Raw genomic sequence first — 22,119 nt, 5'->3', positions numbered from 1 at the left:
CGTCAAATTTCCATCTCATAGAAATTATGTAATATGAAGAGTATTTTGTTAAACAAAACGGAACGTATTGAATAGGAATGAAGGCAAACACGAACAAGTATCGTTTACGTTATGGGTCTTTTAATTATACAATTGTATTGATACTCATCAATGTATTATAAGGAAAATTAAATTGCGCTATATTTTGGAGATTTTATTAATAAAACTTATGTTTAAAATGATTATAAAGTATCCCGTGCGGACAAGAAGTATACATCTATTATTTAATTATTATATATATTCATAATACTTCGTGCCTCGCTAATGGATTTTCATTTATAATCTCGAGAGATATTTTTCGCTCGATAAGATAATAGCTATCGGAAGGTGGTAATGCGTTATTATAATCGTGTCGTCGATTAAACGATAATCTTCAGGCCGTGAAGCGGGAAACGGCGCACGTTTGAAAGTTCAGTCGCTCAGGTAGTCACGTCGTGGATAGTCGCGTGTTTCGCTCACGGCCGCGGATGGAATGCGTGTTTAAATGAACCGGCTCGTCAGCGCACGTACCGAAGATTAGCCCGTTCCGCTTCGTAGTTGCAACGACGAAGCACGTACGTTTCTTCCTCCAGATATAATTCTACGTGTAAATCTGTCAATCCGTGATCCTTTTAAGAATTCTTTCGAATTCCACACTCGCGAGTTAAAGTGTGTAGCGTTCGCTGAAAGTTTGATCGCACGTTCAGCGCGTTCTAAACGATCGATACGCGACAGGAAAAACGGAAGAGGCAAAATAATCGCGAAAAACAAATACGATCTCATCCGGTAGCAACGTAGAGCTGCCGAGGAATTCGATACGGTGACATGTAATCGTGAAACGTTTTGTGGACATTTTTACTACGATTCGTCAACGATTCCATGCTCCTTCACGGAGATATCCGTGTTTCTTGCGGCCGATCGACCGACTAACAAGCTTTCCACGCGTGTTTCTTCCAAGTGCATAGCCTTAAGCGGAAATTGTGACCACGAATTGATTCGCGGGTGAAAGGAAGGCCGATCAAAACCACTTCCTTAAAAATATTGGATCTCCGTGAAAAATAAGTTCTTTTGCGGTTTTTGTCGCGTTCAGACCTTGTTAATGACAGACTCTGCTTACACAGCGTTCGGATATTGCTGAGTTTCGATATTCATGCGCGTCTTGTGGCTTCCGGCGTCGTCGCATTAAATAGATCAACAACGCTTGAATGGAAGTAGCAACAAGCAGATGTAAGTTTCAATTCGAAGATGGAAGTTTCTGTTGAAGGACGTTAACGTCGTAATAGTTATGTTCTTATAGTTTGAACGTTGGATAACGAAGCAGAACTTTTGAATTACAAACACAGACGCGTGTGGATAAGAATAGTTGCAATTGTAAATATGAAGTTGTATCGTGATATGTATTTAGAACTAATTGGAAATCATTAAATACGTTCCTTTTTACTTCGAAGCTGGCAAGATGATTGTACGACACAATTATTGCGTTCCCATGGCATAAGTATAATCAAATTATCCCATTTCATCACCGCAGAAAGATGTAGGTAATTGTAGACAGCGTGTAACTTACACCGTTGAGTCATATATTGTATTAATATTCGATCCTATCGCCTTCCATTCTTTTTTACAATTGTAATCAATTACCATCATATACATTTGGGGCATTGAGAAAGAAAATGAAGTAAGCTACATTGTTTCTAAGTGTGAATTCATAGGATTAATTCAATCCGATAAGTTGTATTAGTTATAGAAATGTGACAGAATTTATCTTTTTTCCAAATCAGACCCAGATAACATAACGAAATTAGTAATTGTATTGAATATTCTGCGCTCACGTCTATTTTATATAACGAGCTGCTCAGTTTGTTAAGTGTATGTACATACGCTTCTCGCTAAAAAGATAGCCCAGGTGTGCTATCTTTAATTTCCCAATGACGCGTGTAAAGTTTTTCGTTTGTAACGTATAATATCAAAACATTATGAGCTCGGAATATGCGGTTCGTTGAAAATAATTAAAAATATTACGAGGTTTAGTGTGTAACAAAAAAAATTCTTTCATTTTAAGAACGAAATGATAGCACGCTCTGTTAATATGTTTAGAAATCTATCAACGAGTAAAGATTACAGTACAATATTATATAAATTCGTAAATATGGGACGCGGAAGAAAATTAGACGAGTCTGAAAAAAAGTAAATTCTTGAACTGAAGCAGTAACAGTTATCAGTAGGAAAAATATCGAAAGTAATAAGTCGAAAGAGGAAGTCGCAATACACAATTTCTTAATAAATGTTGAAGATTATGGCAAAAAAAGTAATGGTCGACCGTCATTGTTATCCGATCGTGATAAGACCAATTTTGCGTGTAGTTTCTAACTCGCAGTTAACGCAAACAATTAACAAAGCAAATAATGGAAAAGTCTAGTGTTAGTGCCAGTGTTTCGAGCGTTCGTCGAGTTCTACTATCCTGCAAAAATATTAAGAGGCCAAAATCGAAAAAGAAACCTTCGTTAACAAGGAAACACAAAGTAGAACGTTTGCGCTGTGCAAAAGAAAGAGTGCATTGGAAAAAGAAATGGAAAAGGGTACTATTTTTTAGACGAAAAATCCTCATCCTTACTACGTATCCTCGATAGCCTTAAGGACCCATCATAAATCTCAGGAATTTGCTAGCTAAGGTCCTTCAGATCGGACAAACGTCTCTTTACTGAATCGTTCCTAAAGCTTATCGTTTACTACGGGAAGACACGGGAAAGTTGATTTTTCCTAAAATTCTAAGACTCTTTCTAGTCCACCAACCAATTTTATCCAATCAGAAACAGCGTCTATTGTCCTCACTTTCCTAAGCAAAATTGTCATCAACAAATCCGATGGTCCTTTGCGTTAGAACATCAATCACTAGCTTTCCTCCGACACAGCATCGTCACTTTACCTTACTTATTCTTCATCGTTAGAATAGTCAATATGTCATTGCCGGGTTTCTATCCTTAAATCAATCACTTACTTAACTTACACAGACGCATCAGTGTAATTATCTTCTTTACAAAGTTGTTGGAATAAACATTAATTTATATCTGTTAATTCAGTGTAACCTCAATTGAACCACCCCTATTATCGTAACAGAAATCAGGGGATCGATCGGTTCGTCGATTATCTAATCGTAACGGGAATTTACGACTCCCGTTGACGTGCTTTCTCTCGATCGCGTCTCTCCGCGAATGATCGAACAAACAATTGTTTTCTTATTGTACATGAGCTACCATTTCGTTCTTAAAATAAAGCAATTTTTTTTTGTTACACACTAAACCTCATAATATTTTTAATTATTTTCAACGAACCGCATATTCCGAGCTCATGATGTTTTGATATTATACGTTACAGACGAAAAACTTTACACGCGTCATTGAGAAATTAAAGATAGCACAGCTGAGCTATCTTCTTGGCGAGGAGTGTACATAAAGATTCAATTCGGGTATTTCATATTTGGAATGAAACGTTCGAACGAACATTATTTAATTTGCAGAGGGATACGTACGAAAAATGGAGAGCTCTTTGTGTGATTTCAACGAATTCACTTGAAGCGCGAACACACTGAAAGTTTCTTTGTCTTTGGAATCGTGTGAAGCTCGTCGATTTCGAATTTTTACGAAAATGGAAAACATGGAGGAGCGGTTTCCGTTGTTGGAGAGGAAACTAAGTACCTCGACGAAAATCGCTTATGCTTTCGGACACATTTTCAACGACCTTACTGCCGCCATGTGGTTCTCCTACACCCTTATCTATTTTCAAAGGGTGGCCCTGCTGGAACCGATCGTTGCTGGTGCTCTCTTACTTCTAGGTAAACGATTATTAAATTTTTAATTCAGAAAAACCATACGAAGAGGACGTTAAAAAAAAAATTAAAGAGCTCATAACAGAAACGTCTCTCTAGTAATTATCTTTAACGCTTGTTTCACAAGTTTCAAGTTTTCTTAACAAAATCTTTAAAGATTTGAAAGAAAAGTCAGCGAAAAAAGTCACATCGACAAATTTGAGAAGCCAAAGTCGAAAATTGAAATCTAAAAGGTTTTATCGAAATAATCTTGTCTCGAACGTTACAGCAGATTTTCTTTATTTTCAAGGCCAAATCGTGGATGCCTTCATGACTCCCATCTTCGGAATACTCGTCGATCAGTACCTAAAGAAGAAGATTTGGCACATAATCGGCTCGGTGATGGTCACGCTGTCGTTTCCAGTGATCTTCGGCGGCTTTAGTAAACCGTCAAGCACAAGTATCATGCTCGTCTACGTGCTCAGCATCGCTGTATTTCAAACTGGCTGGGCGGCCGTACAGATATCGCATTTGTCCATGATCCCAACGTTAACGAATTCACTGCTGGCACGAGCAGATTTAACTGCAATAAGGTAACTTTAACGTCGTCCTATGCAATCTTTTCTCGTTATTTATAGAGACTGTGTACGTTATGGGGTACAGGTATTCCGCTCAAGTTGGAGCAGCCGTTGCGGTGTTCGCCGTTACGTGGATTGTTCTACCCACGAACGAAGAAGCGATGGTGCGATTGGCTGAACAGGATAGTTATAAATTTAGAGTGAGTAGTTCGAATTAAACTTATCGAAAACTGTCTAAATTACGCGTATCTCGTCGACAGGAATATATTGGACGGAAATGTATGTTCCGTGTTATCGTCGTACGCTCTTAATCGCCCTTCGAGCAAAAAATTTCTAATGGAGAGAGCAGGGCTAAAACCTTTCTCCGTCCTTTGTGTAATTTTCGAACGAATAGTTTCTATCGTTAGGCGATTTCTTAAGTTCGAGAAAAGTAGAGAAGAATCCCTACTCGCGCGTCTGATATCTGACCTTAATTTTACTGAACGTTTATATGTACAACGTAGTATAATAATTATAAATATAAATGGAATCTGTGCAGGAGATAATTTGAACGAGATACGAAAGTATTAACGAACATCTTCCTTTTCAGGATATCGTGTTGACTTTAACATCGATCGGTCTGGTGGCTACTACGCTCTTCCACGTATTTCTAAAAGGGAACCTCTTAGAGAATTCCTATTTGCACAAAGGAAATATAGAAGAAGCTAGAAGGTTATTCGATAATTCGCAAAACGATCGAAACTCCTGGGTCGGTACGTCAATTTTGTTAAGAGTGGCTATGTTGTACGTAGCCAGTAGACTCTTCATTACGTTGGCCACCGTGTATTTGCCACTATACATAGAGGAAACCGATGTTAATGGAAAACAGGCACTAGCTACCGTTCCCTTGGTCTCCTACGTATCTTCGTTTATCGCTGCTTTGTTATTAAAATATATTAATAAATCATGCGGGACAAAGGTGTGTATGTTACACTAAAATGCACTTACTATTGCTACTATAGAATAATTAAGCAGCAAGTATCATTGTAAAGAGAATATTTTATTGTTATTCAGGTATGTTATTTATTGGGCACTTTAATTGGAATACTTTCTGCAGTAATTACGGAATATGGAGGAAGTTCAGCGGCAGTTATATACACTGTCGCAATTCTAATTGGAAGTGGAAGCTCGATTACAATGGTTACGGCCTTAAGTGTGACTGCAGAGATAATTGGTCCACGAACGGAACGAAGCGCTATTGTCTATTCGATCGTGACTTTCCTTGATAAAGTGGTTACAGGATTGGTTGTCATTTTTATTGAGAGATGGTGAGAGAATTGATATTTTTCAGACTGATTTTTTCCAAGTATCGGAATTAGGCATCGCAATCGTGTATCAAAAACATAAAACTATTTTATCGCACTCCTTTTAGGAGGTGCACGCAACCGGAGCTTTGTCCAAATTACAACAGAGACACCTTGGCCCTTGTTTGCGTTCTCTCCATGTCTTTGGGGCTGGTCACGCTATTTTCTGTTTCACGATGTTTAACTTAAAGATGTTGATAAGAATTTCATAAGACAGCAAAGATCGTTTCTACTCCTGTGATCCTCATAAGTCTCATCTTATAACCAAAAGTCATTTCATTTTCATATTTGCCTACCTTCACGCAAAGAAACGTACTGCCAATGAAATTTTTGCGATAAAGCTGTATAACACGTTATTAAAAAAAAAAATAAAAAAAAAAAAAGAAGTCCTTATACGTAATGCGAATCTGAAATCGACTTGAATTTTCCCGCTAATTATTTACTCGTGCGATAACGTATACATATGGAGTCGTCTTTATCGATACAGCTGCTATTTCTATAGATTCTCGTACAGATGTCGTCGCAAGGGTGCGGCATGCCCTTGGAAATTTCCAACAAAACGGACCGGCGTGGTGGCAACGCGAGGGTACGATGACCTGCTTGATTTACGCGTTACGTGGCGAATCGTGGTTGCGTTATAGAACGTAAGGCGAGATCCGTTGAATTCTGTTTGGCCGTTATGCCTCGTCGGAGCATATAGCACGGTTATGGTATGGACCCAACGATAGAGTTTGAGCAAGGTTCGGGAAAGGGGAGGGGGACAGAGACGAACAAGCGAGCTAATCTCAGGAAGAGAGACGGAGAGGTCGAGGAAAACGAGAACGAGCGAAAGTTGGAGCGAGAGGGAGATAGCGTGCGCGCGAGCTGTCTCTCTGTAGAAAGAAAGAGAGAGATAGGAAACGAAAGAGGGACCGAGAGAGGAAGGTAGAGCGAGAGAGGGAGGTTCGCAGTGGAACAGCGGCGCCTTGGTGGACCACGAGGCAACGACAAACGGCGCATACATCGCCTCGTGCGAACATGGCCCGGAAGGTGCGCGCGAGGCTACTGCGCAGAGTCTTGTTTTGCTCGGCGGGACGAGGGGAATACGGAGGCGGACGCGCGTTCACGGGGCATGGCGTGGTGCGCGTTCTAGTAAACAACTTGTGTGCGACTCATGCGGGGAATCTGCGTCCCGAGTAATCGTGATTTTTCTGGTGAACAAACGCGATACGCCGGCTCAGAATGAATAGCACCGCACGCGGATAGATGGTTCGCCGTGTGTCTCGCGAAACACGGTCGCGTACGTGGTATTTTAGTGCGGTTTAACCAAGTTCGTCGGTCTCTCTGAGAACTCGACCGCGGACAACCTCGTGTGTTCCTCTCTCTCTGTGCGTATGTGTTTACGTGTGTAGTGACTGATACGCGTGTTTACATAGAACAAGTGTTCCCGGTGTTGACCGATATCCAGTGTCATCAATCGACTTTCGATCAGTCTACGAAGTCGAAGACGTTTCTCGCCGGCGAGCATCCAGGATTCACCTTTGTTCCACGTTGACACGGTAAGTGAATTTCATGGTATTTTCTTTCATAAAACGCATGGCCACACGAGTCGTTGGATTTCGGTCACGGCGTCGTCGTATTTATCCAAGAACGCGGCCTACGTTGTATTTTACGAGCAGCACAGAATCGGGCTAAATAGCGAATTCGGAAGACGCGTGTTCCTTATCGTCTACCGCCAATGCCTTTTGTGTTCAATGGAAGCTCGGTATTCGAGTCCTCGTTTCACCAGGACTCTTTCCTCCTGCACGAATGCGCGCCATATACACAGGACAGTCGAATCGAGCATTCACTTTGAACGCCGCTTTCGATTCTCATTGATCGTCTGTTTAGTAGTCGCTGTCAGTGGTCTGGTCACTCTAGTCGGTTGGACTCGCGGCGCGCGTTCCACCGTTTCTCCCGTCTAACGCGGTAAATAAACGAACGCATAAACGAAAGCATCGGAGGCGTAGCGAACGGACGCTAGTAAACGCTTACGAATAAAGATGTAAAAGGAAGTGCGCGATCGTTTACCTCGGATGTTGCATGACATACCATCGATTATAGATATATCGTTCGTCTGTCGAGTTTCCTCTAAGGCTGGATAAAGATCGATTCGGCCAAGCGCGCTGAACGAATCGGATGGTTTCGCGTTCGAGTGTGTCCAAACGATATCAATGGTCTGTGTGATACTGGCGTCGACAAATGTGAAAATCGTGCGCATATGTACTTGCAGCGTGTTGTCTTCGTGGGGTGAGTAGGGGAATCAGGGTGTAAAAATGGCTCGGCGAGAGGAACAGGGGGAGAATAAGATAGACAGAGAGAAACAGAAGAAATGGAGTCTAGCCAAGGGAGCGAGAAGGAAGGAAATAAAACAGTGGCGCACGAGAGTTGGTCGGAGAGATCGGGAGCGGTGTGAAACACGCGATCGGAGCCGATGTTGATCGCCCTCCTGCTAGTTCCTCTGTAAAAGGTCCTCGGAACGTCAATAGGCAGAGTAGCGCGGCTATATCGCGTTCTACGTTATTTCTCTCTTTAGTCACTGACCTCGCGGCTGCTCGGCCAACCTCGTTTCGTCGCCACTCTCGCCTCCTTGTTTACCGCTCTCGACCGATTCCAACTCGACCTCCACTCGGAAGCTTCCTCTCAGCTTCTGCCCGTTTCTCCTTCTGCCTACCGTGTCTCTAAAAAAATTCAAGTGTTTGCACCAATAAGAAGCCAGGTCTAATATTTCAGTCGTTCAGAGGCAATCATTGATCAACACCATAATTCGGATAATATTTATATTTGTGAATAACCGAAGAAATGGAACCTAAACGAAGATTTCTTTTATCTACCGAATATCGTAATGGATATTTTACTTTCGGTGTTTTATACATGTGTTATGTTGTATTCCGTGTATTTTTGTATCTTCGATTTTGCCGTAAGTGCGTCAATATCCACGCTAGAGGAATTTATTATTGAAATTAAACTCTCACAGGGAAAGATGGTGACAAATTCGTATTCGATAATTTTTTGATTTTAATGTCGGCTAGATATCGAAAGGAGAAAGGTACAGCTTCTACGTTTAGAAGTGCAAACGTTTGTTACTACGAATATTCGAGAACTATAAATTATAGCACGTTCGAGGAAGTTATTCGATTTGAGTGAACTTTTGTTGCTTCTGCTTTATTGGAACAGCTTCTTCAATTGCTCTTTTTCAACGATTCTTTCTAAACTTCCTTCCCTCTTCACGATTTCACGTATCTCTACATATCTATAACAAGTTTAACAGGAACAACATGTTTATTTGGAAATAGAGATTAGGCGAGTGAGTCAGTTTAGAGTTTGTCGAATAAATAAATAACACCAATATCAAATAGCTATGAAAATGACGCGAATTTCCGAACCTATTCCCTGTTTTCGTTGGTTGTTTACACTCTCGTTAAACTGATTTAGATTCACTGCGACAAAATGCAGCTTCTACGAGCTCGAATGGTAAACGAAACGACGAGTGTGTCTGACGGTCGAGAACATCTACAGAGACGATGATGTTGTTTTCGCCGTAGATTTGGATAAACGTTTGAAACGTCCTAAATCCTAGTGCAAGATCGGTCGCTGAGAGAACATTATATTTGAAATCGTGGATTATTTGTATAAAGCTACATAAAATAACCGCGTCCTATCATAAATCGTTCTTCGCTTCTTCCAGGGAAACAATTTATGTAGTTACAAAGACTCGATTCTCGGAGTGTTTCGAGATTGGCTCGGCGACAAAGAGCAACGAGTTCTTTTACGCACGACCGACAACACCCTGAAAAAGCGACGAAGATCGAGACAACTTCGTTCGAAGACGACAAAGATGACGATGTTTACATCTGGACGGCCTTGGTTGTACCGGGTTATTGTAATCGAATATACAGGCTTCTCGATGCTCTGATACATACTTACTTACTTACACACCATGGCGCGAGAAAATATTCCTCCTGTGAAACGATTTATGCGTTACTTAGTTCCCAGAATCATTCGTTCTCTGACATTTCAGAAAAGGATATGGATTTCTCGAAACTATTTCTCGAATATCTTTCTTTCTTTCTTTTTTTTTCCTCTCTCGATTTCAATGATTTCCATCGAATTAATATTAGCCGATAATATATTACCAAATTAATATTACGTAATGGAAGGAATTTCCTACGTTTATAAGCAGAAGTTATCTACATTTTTGTAAAAATTATGATTGTCAAACTGCCAATGTGGAATACATTTCACTGTTTACTAAAACCGGACGTATCAGTCGCAGAAATATATACTGCTAGTAACGAATCAAATAGTTTAAGTGCTCGATATTACAATGACTTTCAAAATTGTCGCAGTACCCTTTCAAATTGAATAATTTCTTTAAAATTCGTTTGCTATATGATATATCAAAAGAGAGAGAGAGAAAAAAGAAAAATGTTTTGAAAAGATTGAAATTGGTCGGAATCGAGAAGAAAGAATTAAAGGTCAGATTTTTTACCTTTTTTAATCTACGCTTGTAACGAAAATATAAACAACACATTTTCAACATATATATCAGTTATATGTATATATGCTGTGAATTTCACTGAGATAGGCGGATGCGGAAACAAGCGATAGCCATCGAAAGATGTAGATTTTAGACCGAAGGTTGTGAAAAGTGTGTTTTATATCATTTTTTTTTACCGTTTCTAGCTCCTACTAAGGTTAATGGATTTCGATGAAATTTTTACCACGTACACGCGTAACCGATATAAACCTTCGAACTGTGTTGTTTAAATTTTCCTTACAAACGCAGATAAAAGGCTGAGAAAAGCGATCATTATTTTTCCCGCCATTCCGATCAATCGCAATGTTTTTAAAATTTACTTTAAATCTGCATCTAGTGAATTAATGTTGCTAGTTTCTCGAAAAATCCAAAGTCGTTTGGTTCGATTTAAAAATGTCGGTTTCAAAAGTCACTGTAATAAAATTAACGTTTTCCTTGTCTGTTTCTGTAGCGTCTATCGATTACTTCGATCAATTTTAATATTTCTTACTTCGTTTCATGCATGGTATGAACCATCTTCCAACACACATTCAGATACTCTGCATACTCCTTGGTGTTCCCCATACGAATAATTTGTATTCATAAAATATATTCGTTTGTACATTGCGATAAAATTTATGCACTATCACTATCAGATAAATCAGAGTACACGCAAGAAGTTGTTCATAATCGAATTTGGCAAATTACAAGTAAATTAGTCAGCTGGAACCAACGTGTCATTGAATCGAGCGAATTGCATCTTTCTTATCCTCGGAAGAACGAAATTTTCGCTCTTTTCACAGCAACAAAATGAACCGTGCTCGGAAAACAGAATTTTTATTGTCGTTCGTGGCGTGTACGTACGTGGCTCAATCGGTTGCGTAACAACGTATTCGCGTACGCGTCGCAAACAAAATTTTTATTGCGTTCGTCGCTACCACCTCGCTTTTAACATTCTGCGTCGCAGTGCCGACTGTGACTCTATTTTCTCGGGCTTGCGTAAGAAAACGTAAACCCAAGCGCGGCCACGCTCGATTCGCTGTCGTAAATAACGATCCTCCAATGTTTCTGGCCGCTTCGACACCGCAAAAGCCGTTGACGTCACGATGTGACCGTCAACGACGCTCTATTCGCGTCGCGACGTCCCTCTATTCGATAAAAATCGGACTTCCAGCCTATAGGTCCAGCGAGACCCGTAAAGTCTTGCCGTGTACGAACGTACTATGTCGGTGCATGTGTAAAATGTCGTTTGTTCGATGTTTCAATTTATTAATTATCAATTATCATGATCGCATTAAAAGCAAGAAAAAGAAAATTACTATAAATCATGTTATGTCGAGCGTTAAGGAGATTGCGTTTACGCAAGTGTTATAAAGCAAGGAGCTGTGATTTGTCTTCAATTATTTACGCAATGTATAACGTTCATTGATTGTTTCTACTTTAATAGATTATATCTGCTTTAATAGTTTGTTTTATTCATCGATATTTGTAAATTCAAACTATCTTTCCTTATCTGTCGAGAATGTCTAAATAAACATGAACGTAAATGAACTGTCTCTACGTTGACATGCTCGGGTTAACTGAGTTATATTAATAATGAATGCGAGGAAAAAAGGTGGGATTACAAATTATACAGTGGATAGTTAACGTATAGTATAAATCATCGCATAATGGTGTATATTACCGCGATCCTGGTACAACATAGAACGTCGTCTTAACGCGTAGGCACCAAATCATAAATATTAGAGTTGTCCATAACTGCTTTCTTGTAGGAGAACGAAAAAAAAAACCTCTGGCATTTTTCATTTCTCTTCGGTAAATTAACATTTTTTTTTTTTTTGTACAAAATATCCATCACTCTAACTAAATCTGTAATTACAGAATTAATTAATTAAAATACGAAGTTCGTTTGATTACAAGCCAGAACATAGATCGTTTAATATCAATTAATATCAAATTGATATGAATATTCCACCATGCTGTAATATATACTAGTTTCTGATTACACAAATGCGTTTTAATTAAAAAGTCGACCAATTTCACAAAGATCATTTTCGTCGCCAACTCTTTAATTATATATTTCGAAATACGTACTTCGTTAAAATTTGCTTTTTATTATATCGACAGATACGGGTCACAGGTTATTTAAACATTATGTAAAAGGGGATCACGTTACGAAAAAAGAAAAGGAAAGAAAAATTGGTGAACACTGCGCTAGAATCTGTCGGACGTGCCCAGTCTATCTTTTTCGTAACAATCTCAACTGGCGTTTCCGCTCTCGGGGATCACTGTCAACGCGCAATTATCCGTATTCTTATCGCGAACACGCGCCTTCTCTACAGTCTAGCTTTGTCACTATTTTACACGTGCTGCTCGCGTACCAACGCCAGAGTTGCGTGCCAGTGAATCTTTATGAATAGTAGTTGGTCATTCAATTGCAAACCCAGAAAAACCGGCGAATACTATAAAGTTTATTTACTAAAGAATTTTAAACAGTCAGCCTACGAGTCCACGTGTCTTTAGTCGGTGTGAGTGTTCTATGGACGAAGGTCGTGTTGTAGCAATCGCAAACATTATCGCACAAGTATTCGATTTCGAGGATAGTTGCTTGATGCGCGTTTTAATCCCACGGGAGCAGCTGATGACAGCAACTCCTGGCTTTCATACAACTTTGTATATATCGTAGTATTTAAATCGTTTTGTTATTTCCAAGTTCGCGCTACTTTTTGAAAGACGATCAGTCGGATGTTGCCTCCTTCGCTAAACAGAGATCAGTGGACTGCGGATGTTTGTGCAAGTTCATGTTTTTATCAACACGGTTAAAAAGATAAAACCTAAAACCTAGAGACGTGTTCTATCATTTCTATCCTATGTATTTTTGGGTTCTATAAATTTCCCGTAAAATTAATAAACAAACATCTGCAGTTTACACATCATACATTGTAAAAATAATCATCTATAATAAGATACGTTCAAACCGAAATTGATATCTCTCGAAAGCTTCATATGGTAGACATTTTCGATATTACATTTGAACTTAAGACGAACGACGTGTGCCATTTGCAAAGTGGCGTTATCGATTCAAATAATACAACTGTGCAATAACCGAAGATCGCGTAAAATCCTCGTAACCTAGTGTCGAGCATACTTTGACCAAGTTCTTCAACGATTCCCTTCTTCGGCTTGCATTTTAAAAGATTATCATTGAAAAATCCAGACACAGTCTCTCACTTCCGCCGTTACGTCCGGCATCACCTTCGACGGTGTGAATTGATCGGCACTAATTAACTCAATGGCGTGTTGGCTGAGAACAACCAGCTGCCCCCACCCTGTTGTCCCCATTACCGTGTGTACAAGGGGCGTTAATTAGCGCCACGTTGAATACGTGAACCGAGTATCAGTTCGTACGATTGTTTCTCCCCTTGCGGAGGGTCGTCCCAGGAGTTTTCACTCGATACGCCATAAGGCGTCCTTCGATCCCCTTCGTTTACTCGATCGCAGTTCGAGGCATGGCAATCGAGAAAGTCGAACCAAACCACGTTCGTACGTTCATTCTATCGTCGTATGCTTTTTGTAGAATGATACGTTGATTTTAATTCCTATTTAGAAGTACTAAAATACCAAACGGAGAGTAGGATAATCTTTGGAAGCGATTAGGAAGTTATCGGAACTATCAAGAATTACAGGTTTCGTTGGAAATCTTTCGTACGTAAAGATAGACCGAGATTATAAAAAAATAATTATTGGCACACGATATACATATCTATTTATCTATTTGTGCATTATTTTAATTATCCATTACTCCTTATCTTAATATTCCCTCTCTACGTACATACATATTCTGGTTAATTCTGGATATGAAAGTAACGTTTGAAGCTAATAGTCGGTCGCTATAGCACGAAAATAGATAAATATCGATATCGATACGCATGATTTCTCGCTTCGAAATTCTACGTTAAACAATCTCTGAAAACATTAGAATTTTATCGTTTCGCGAAACTACAATAATCAAGATATAAGAAGCCGAGAATCGTAGCACGTTTGATTCATCGTGTTTCTTATATAACTCTCGCAAAAGGTTTCTTCAAATTTCTGTATCGTTACTCCAGCAGAATACGAAATCACAATCAGTCGATCGTTTCCTGGATAATTTAACCCAATTAGCACTCTACGAAACCAGGAAGTGTCTCGACATTTATGAAAGAAGGTATATTAGAAGGCTCTCAGCTGGTGGTCACGTATCGATGAAAACTGTAGGGATTCTGAATTCGAGACGCGTGATACGTACGGTTGTCGAAGAAGGGAGGGTCGCAACTAACAAAGGGTGGGTGGGAGGATAATGAGGAAAGAGGAGACGGAGGGTAAGAGCTAACAAACTGGTAAGGAAGAAAAAGAAGACAAAGAGAAGATGATGAAGCACGGAGAAGAAAGGCGAAGAAAGGAAGAGGGAATGGGTGCCCTTCCATGAATGCCGTTGCTCGACCACGTTAAGTATGCAAACTGTGACTATGTAAAGACGGTGCGCGGGAGCGTGAACCCGACGACGGTGGTGCTGGTTCCACCTTCCACGAACCACATTTCATTCGACCGTGCGTATAGTCTGCGCTCGATGGGAACACATCGCATTCCACGCGTGTACTCGCGTTGTCCCAAAAGCGTTCACACGGCCAGACACACAAGGGCACCCACGTTCTTCTCTCGCTTGTATACAACGCAGAGCCGTACATACTTGACACCGCCTTTTCCTTCTTCGACACCTCTTTTTTTTTTCACTTGTTGCGACTTCATGGCGTTAACGCGCCTATACTCTTCGGGGTTCTTCGCATATGTACAATGAGACCATACAACGGAAGCATCGTCGTTGTTACATACCGAGGAAGCTTTTTCCCTGAATTTCAGCGGTAAAAACGTTCGAATAGCTTCGGTTAATCGGCCCATATCTCGTTGGCCTAAAAACCCGTCTCGACCTATTTCCCCCGTTCCATCGAGCGTACACGTTATAGCGTTCGACGTTCGTGCCCCATTCGACGGGTGTTCGCTGGCTATTCCGCGACCAAACGTTCTCCTGGCGTGAATGGATAATTATTCGATCGAGCGAAGATCACTGTGAAATTAATCGAGTGCGAAACCGAGGCTATCGGGTTGCAGTATCATCAGAGGGAAAAAGAGAGACGAATATAAAGGTGGGTAAAGATAGAGACGGAGACTACCTAAAACTACGTCGTCCCGACGATGTAGCCATACTTACCTTTCTCCCGTGACGTTTCATCGACGTCGTCGCTTCTCTGTTTACGCGCGAACAGGGCCTCGACGGGTTACGCTACTTACACACAGGCTCGTCTCTTCAGCCTTGGCACATATAACCGACCGCCGACCGTGTTGGCGCGCGCGTGTACACGACCTATTGCCGTGTTCATACGTGCACGTGTATGATGTAGCCCGTGTGTGTCCTGATACGTAGGTGTACGCGTGTGCGTACGTATATGTGAAAAAATATAGAAGGGGAAGCCGAAGGGCGACGAATCGAGACAAATTCGGGCGAAGGGCATCGTCCGCGTGCGGAGTCCCGCGGCGTGGCGCGTCTTTTTTTCTTGCCCCTTCCAGCTCCGGTCCGCCACCTTCCGTCCGTATACCCCGTAAATTACGCAACGCGCAGAAGCGGCCGTTTGATTATTCGTCGCCGAATCGGCGCGCGGAATGTAGGCCGGCCGTTCTCTTCCAGCGCGCGTATACCGTACGCTGGCCATGGATTTTCGAGGAAATTATCGCCTGGGCCAGAGCACACGGTTAGAACTCTTGACCGAAACTCTCGAGTCTGGAAATTGCAAAATACCAAGCGGATCTCCAGGGTCGGAGAAATCCGAATTCCACGAACGATCGTGAGCTAAGAGGAAAAAGCCTTGGACGCGACACGGATACACCGAAGTGAGAGATAAGTTTCTTTTTCCTCGTTCGAAGTGTAGCGATCGAACGTTCGGACTCGATGAAACGGACCGAAAGCGAGAGTGTCGTCGTCGAAGGCACGCGTTCGCCGTATATATACGTAGTAGCATGCATCTGTCGTCTATTATTGCGCAGCAAAGTGCGCTCGAGTTAACGCGAGTCCACTCGATTTGGCCGAGGCGATGATCGTACGCCTTCTAGACGGGGTGAGATAGAAAAAGAAGGATATAGCACGAGTAACGCGTGCTAGTCGCGCTTACATATGTACGCGGTGACGATGCGTACGACGTACAAACCCGTTCATAAATTAGGACACTCACAGAAAATGAGGTTATTCTCATCGTTGTCGAACGATTAGAAAACTGTCCAAGTATTTTACATAATTTCGCTTTTACATAATTCAACGAGTATTAATTATTGAAATTTTACGATTCACAGGCTGCAAATTATGAGTATCAGTAATAATTGCCTTTACGTAACATTAACGAGTTTAGTAGGAAGGCAAATGGAATTTTAAAAGTATATTTTACAAGTTACAGATCGGATATTTATCTTATTTCATTTAAAATTGTATACACACATACACACACACACACACACACACACACAAGAGAAGTTTATACTCTGCGTACATTTGTAGCTTGTTAATTCACTGATGTTATTAATTGGTAAGTTATGACCATAACTTAGGAAATACTATAATCTCTACATCACTGTTATTCTTTTAAATAATATTAACAAATTTCGCTTATTACACAATGGGTATATAAGATCACATCCTTGATGAATATGAAATTGTAATCGATTAACCAACACGAGAATGTATATGGCATACAGCGTTACAGGACGTACCGAGCATCCGGCGTTTCTTCGCACGCTGGCTGCGTCGTGTTCTCGCGTTCACAAACGGTAGACTCGTGTTGGTTCCACCCACGTCGCGCTTAGAACCGTACGATAGAAATCTAGATCAGCCGTGGAAAACATCAGACGTTCTACATTTTCTCGAGGCACGCGTGTTTATCGTTCGTGCGATCGTCCAACGCCGGAACAAAACGCGACTTTTCTTCACCTTTTCTTTACTTTCCTTTTTTATACTTTACCCTTTCGTCCGATAACCATGAATCGCTGTCCATTCTTCGCGAAACAATTAACCTGTTCGTTCTGCTCGTAGTTATCGATTATCGATGCCTCGACGGCGTATGACGTTTCCTCCGTTATTAATATCGTCCGACGGAAAAGAGGATCGCTAGAGACAGAGAGGAACAGAGAAACGGGATGCTACGACGAGTAGGAAATCGGTAAGCACGAGAATAGTGCACGAGATATATAATTTTACCGAGCAAACTCTGTATCGGCGTTTCCGAGACGAAATGGCACCGTTATTTCACTTGTGACTATTTCTGTCGCGAATATGAACCAGAAGGGACCGCGGCATCTTCGGGGAATCGTTGATGCATCGAGACGCGCGAAATAGTTCGCAAAGTTTTTAGTTTGCCGTTGAAATACGTCGATACATAGCGAGAATCGAAGCGCAGTTCGTCGAGGACAGGGTCATTTTTGTGAATCCAATGGGGCGGGTGGAACAGAAAGGAAAGTCAATCACTAAGAGAGAATCATGGGAAATGTCAAAGTTATTCTTGTACTCTTTGTTAGAAAAGCAGAGAAAAGTAATAAACACTGTTTTCCAAATTCATCTTAGAATTCACCATTATTTGTATCGTCATGTTGTCTGATGAATGCATTTATGGAGCACGTCATCGCTTCTTAAGAATTGGATGTTAATTTAATTCAATTCAATTTAATTCAATTTATTAATTAAACGGGAGAAAAACACTTCTAAAAAAAGGTGATATACGATAGGAGAAAGAGAGCTAGTGCTCCGTCCGGGTTAGCTGAAGCTTTTCGTAGCCTTTCTTTCCGAGGTTGCTGGTTGAGGTGGAAAAATGTTGATATTACTGCACAAAGCGTTGCCGAGTTGACATATAAGGGCAATAGTATTTATACGGCTAAATACAAATTAATCGTGTAGTTACCCAATAAAATGAAGCTCGATTACTTTAAAATTGCGTATGATTCGCCCTGTGTATTTTATATATTCCTTATATATTTATATATCTCCCTTTTATTTCTTTTTTTTTTTTTTTTGTTTTTCCGTTTCGTATGTCAATCGGTTATATCGAGAAGTTTATTCCGCGAATGAATAAATAAATATATCTCTTACAAGAATCGTTTAAATTTCAAAAAACTGAGTTGAAATATAACAGTATCGAATTAAATGCGATTGCGAAACGTCGTTGGTCGCCAGTAGCAACTCTCTCCTCGTCACCCGGAGTAACGAGAACTGGAACGTTTCGGTATCGATCGCGAAGACGATCGCGAACGAACATAGCGATAATCGTTAGCCCAGCATCTGTTCCAGATCCCTGTTTGCAAAGACGTATGGAAAGGAAGGCTAAATGGCCGAGCAACGACACGTAGGTCGCATTCTTCTCTTCTAGCAAACGAGTTAGCCAGAAGCGCGAAGTTGATACTTACTCTTGCTGGCTGGGACTTTGTAGCGTCACAGTAATCTGGGACGCCCGGAGTCTCGATTTGTCTCGTGTAACACCGACCCGCGATATGAAACATCACGACCCGTCAAGCTGCTCTCGAGAAGAATGTCGCGCGCTCCAGAGATAATTAACGCCCGCTCAAATGAAATCGATAAACGGCCAACTTACATACAGTGGCTTTTATTAACACGTTGATTGCCACGATGATTGTGGAGCACCGTTGTTACCGTTAAGATAAAATAAATGTCATCGATTAAACGACTTCGAAGAACGTAAAGCAACTAGTACTAACAATGTAAGACAAAAAATGCGCTCGTTCAACGGTAGAAAAATTAGATATTATAATGTGTTACATCGCAACATTCCAATGTAGGTATCGCGATCGCTGGTGCAAAACAAAATTCGCTTGGCAGTCAACTCGTGAAGGACCAATGACGAATGAACCCGACGTTTCGTTTGTTATTTCTATTAGTGAATTTATATTTATTTCACTTTATGATTGTCGAAGGAACTTTCCACGAACATACTTGATAGAAAGCGAGGATAGTAGATAATAGGGGTGGAGCAATAATAAATAGAAGTCATTTAAATATCAGTTAGTTTTAAATGTCAACTCGCAAACGAACGTCTGCCACCTAACATTATTCAAGATGTTTCTGCATTAAAGTCCCTAATTCTCAGATCGATAAGATAATCTCCAGGATGTATACGAGTATCCTAGCACCTTTTTTAATCCGAAGTATGTCTTTGTATACATGGTGTATTCAAAATATTCGAAATTATCTAGGTTATTCGTTGGCTCGCGATTATACAAGGGGAAACTCCCAGTCATCCGTCAGATGCGAAATAAATCGATCCGTAGAATCAGGATACGGGATATCGGGAACACGTATCTCGTGGCATGGGCGGAAATCGTAACACGGGGGGTACGCAGGTTCTCTTACGCGGCTTCGAGGGGAACCCGAACGGAGGACACGAGGAGAAACAACGCGACGTAATAAGCGTTCGTGGTTTGCTCTGCTATGGGCATGGGGAACGGACTCCCAGAGAGGATCACGAGTATTCCGAGGGAAAAGGAAAAGAGCGAAAGAGAGAGGTAGAGAGGTTGAGAGAGAAGCGCAACAAAGCGAAGGAAGAGGTAGGGAAAAAAGCACCGACAATAGTCCAACGGCCATGGGTAAAACGATCAAAACAAATGTCTCACTAGTATATAACAACCACATTCCACTGCTGCCTCACGCCATATTTGAATCCTCCTCGCTACCCCCTCCACCCCCTACGGTCTGTTTGTCTGCCCCCTTCTCTGGTACCGTCTCGTTTCCTCTTCGTTCCCGAACGATCCTACACGCGTTCGTCTTCTTTGCTCATCTCCCTCTTCGGGACCGGGCTGTTCTCGGCTCCGTCTTTTTCCTTTTCCTCTCTCGTCTCTCTCTCCCTTTCTCTCTCTCTCTCTCTCTCTCTCTCTCGTTTTCTCTCTTCCATTCTCTCCACAGCATCTCTCTTTCTCCTCCTTTTTGCCGTTCTACATTACCTCTGCGTCTCGTTTTCCTTCTGTTTCCTCCTTGGTAGCCAACGTAGAGAAGGGGAAGGAGAGACCACCGCGACCGCGTTCCACGCTCTCTCACTCTCCTCGCTGTCCTTTGGGCGTGGGTAAATACTTAAACGAGCGCCCCAAGTGTCTACCTATCATCGCTAATAAACCTACGCGTTATTGCCCTCGTGGTTCATTTTCCTCTCGTTCTCTCCGCTCTTCGTTCTTATTCCTTCGTATGAAGCCCCTTACGCGGGTTGTTACTCTTCTCCTTCCTTGACTTTGACTTTCAGTTGCCTCCAATTTCTCGAAATAAACGACGCGAAACTCGCGCCGGTATAAATCACCGGCAAACGAGTGGGAAGGATGTTTCTTTCGAAATCGTATCTCGTTTGTAGGTTTATGATCGCTGCAGAGGCCAATTAAAGTGACGTCTTCATTCAGCCTTAATTACCAACTTCTCCGGCCAAGCTGAAACGACTAGCTTGTCGTAAGATTATCGCTTTTCGTTCATGTAGCTTTACCTATCATTATCAAAGAAGGAGTTGGTACAATTTTACGTATGTTTTTAAAACTAGAATTTCCTATGAGTGTCAGTCGCGCATTATATAGAGGTAAGAAAAAGTTGCTTAGAAGGAATGTCGAGTCTGATCGTTTGTTTCCGATAAATTCATTTCGTTCAAAATTCTGTACAAATTATGTTTAATTATATATAAATTTCAATATATGTATATATTATTACGTGTAATTATAGGTATATTATAATTAACGTTCTAACGCATTAGGTCAATTATTATTTATCGCTGTTCATTATTTTCTATGATATATCTATGCGTTATTACCCTACACTGTATGAACTATTCAGTGGGCTTTTCTATTACAAAATAAAATGACTGATGCTTCTATGATTCAGCTCTCGCTGGGTGAATGTTAAATTATACGTAAATTATTACAAATCACTCGGCATATTGACCGAAAATTTCACTATGTGTATATAAGGTATTATTATCATCGCGCGATCCTGGCGACTGTGTCGTCATACAATGAAAGCTAACGAGCACTTCTTTCTAGCTCTACACAGTACGTCTCGTGTTAACTGTGGCAATTGAAGATCGTCTAGAAGTCGTTCTTTAATGTATTGTAATTTAATCTCATACTGATAGAAAAATCTCTATGTGTAAACTGTAAACACTATACCCAGCCGTTCAGACACAATATGTACGTATGACTCTTACAGGAAATCTCTCCTTAAGATAGCGACCGTGCAGACGATAAGACCGACTCATTGACGACTCGAGTACCTCTCCCTCTCGTAACGAGATACAGTTTCGCGCGAAAAAGGGTGTTCTCGAATCTTATGGTAAAAGGATCTCGCGTAGGTTGTCGCGGAAGAGCGAAAAATCGGCAGAGCGCGGAAGTGTCGCCGCGAGGGTTGGCAAGGATGTAAGGGGCGCGTTCCCACGACCGAAATCGTCGTTTATCACGCCAGAACAGACGATGCGCTCAGTTTTCGTGCTCGCCGTTGGATGGCGTCCCTTCTATCGTCTTGCAACCATCGATAGAAGGTGGCATTACGACATCCATGCGATTCGTGCCATTTTTCTTTCGAAACCAAAACTAGATCAATACCAAAGCAATTTAATAGCTCTTCTTAACTTATTATCCCGATAAAACGAAGTAATTTCCCCTCGAACTGTTCTAAATTGCATTTCGTGTGAATCCCACTTCGATTGCCTAAGTTTTGTTATCGATCACTGGAAACCAGTAGTTCTTTTTAGTAGTCGTCGTTAAATTATCGGCCAGATATTTATGTGC

General features: G+C 41.1%; 2 protein-coding genes across 3 annotated transcripts in view; both read left to right on the top strand.

Moving 5' to 3' along the window:
- The first annotated feature begins 369 nt into the window (after positions 1-369).
- Positions 370-6,109, top strand: LOC117236737 (major facilitator superfamily domain-containing protein 12-like). Of its 2 annotated transcripts, none has more exons than XM_033499942.1 (7): positions 370-593; positions 3,533-3,847; positions 4,131-4,413; positions 4,484-4,598; positions 4,988-5,356; positions 5,452-5,705; positions 5,810-6,109. In XM_033499942.1, exons 2-7 carry the CDS (start codon positions 3,661-3,663, stop codon positions 5,928-5,930), a joined length of 1,329 nt encoding a protein of 442 aa, XP_033355833.1. In that variant the 5' UTR covers positions 370-593; positions 3,533-3,660; the 3' UTR covers positions 5,931-6,109. The 2 variants fall into 2 exon arrangements, with proteins under 2 accessions (XP_033355833.1, XP_033355832.1); XM_033499941.1 differs by having other exon boundaries at positions 370-1,245.
- Positions 6,110-6,206: 97 nt separating this feature from the next.
- LOC117236734 (insulin-like peptide receptor) overlaps positions 6,207-22,119 on the top strand; it is a 108,304-nt gene continuing 92,391 nt past the window's right edge. The window contains exon 1 of the mRNA XM_033499929.1: positions 6,207-7,279. The gene's annotated coding sequence lies outside the window, so the exon portion shown is untranslated. The remainder of the gene's footprint in view (positions 7,280-22,119) is intronic.

The sequence above is a fragment of the Bombus vosnesenskii genome, unplaced genomic scaffold, assembly GCF_011952255.1.
Source record: "Bombus vosnesenskii isolate JDL3184/JDL3185 unplaced genomic scaffold, Bvos_JDL3184-5_v1.1 scf7180000013352, whole genome shotgun sequence".
Lineage (NCBI taxonomy): Eukaryota > Metazoa > Arthropoda > Insecta > Hymenoptera > Apidae > Bombus > Bombus vosnesenskii.
This window is presented reverse-complemented; position numbering and strand designations above follow the sequence as displayed.

Excerpts from the sequence above, each read along its gene's own strand:
- LOC117236737 (XM_033499942.1), top strand. The coding sequence starts at position 3,661 with ATGGAAAACATGGAGGAGCGGTTTCCGTTGTTGGAGAGGAAACTAAGT. Across the intron at positions 5,357-5,451 it reads ATAAATCATGCGGGACAAAG|GTATGTTATTTATTGGGCAC; the intron begins GTGTGTATGTTA and ends ATTGTTATTCAG. Across the intron at positions 5,706-5,809 it reads GTCATTTTTATTGAGAGATG|GAGGTGCACGCAACCGGAGC; the intron begins GTGAGAGAATTG and ends CACTCCTTTTAG.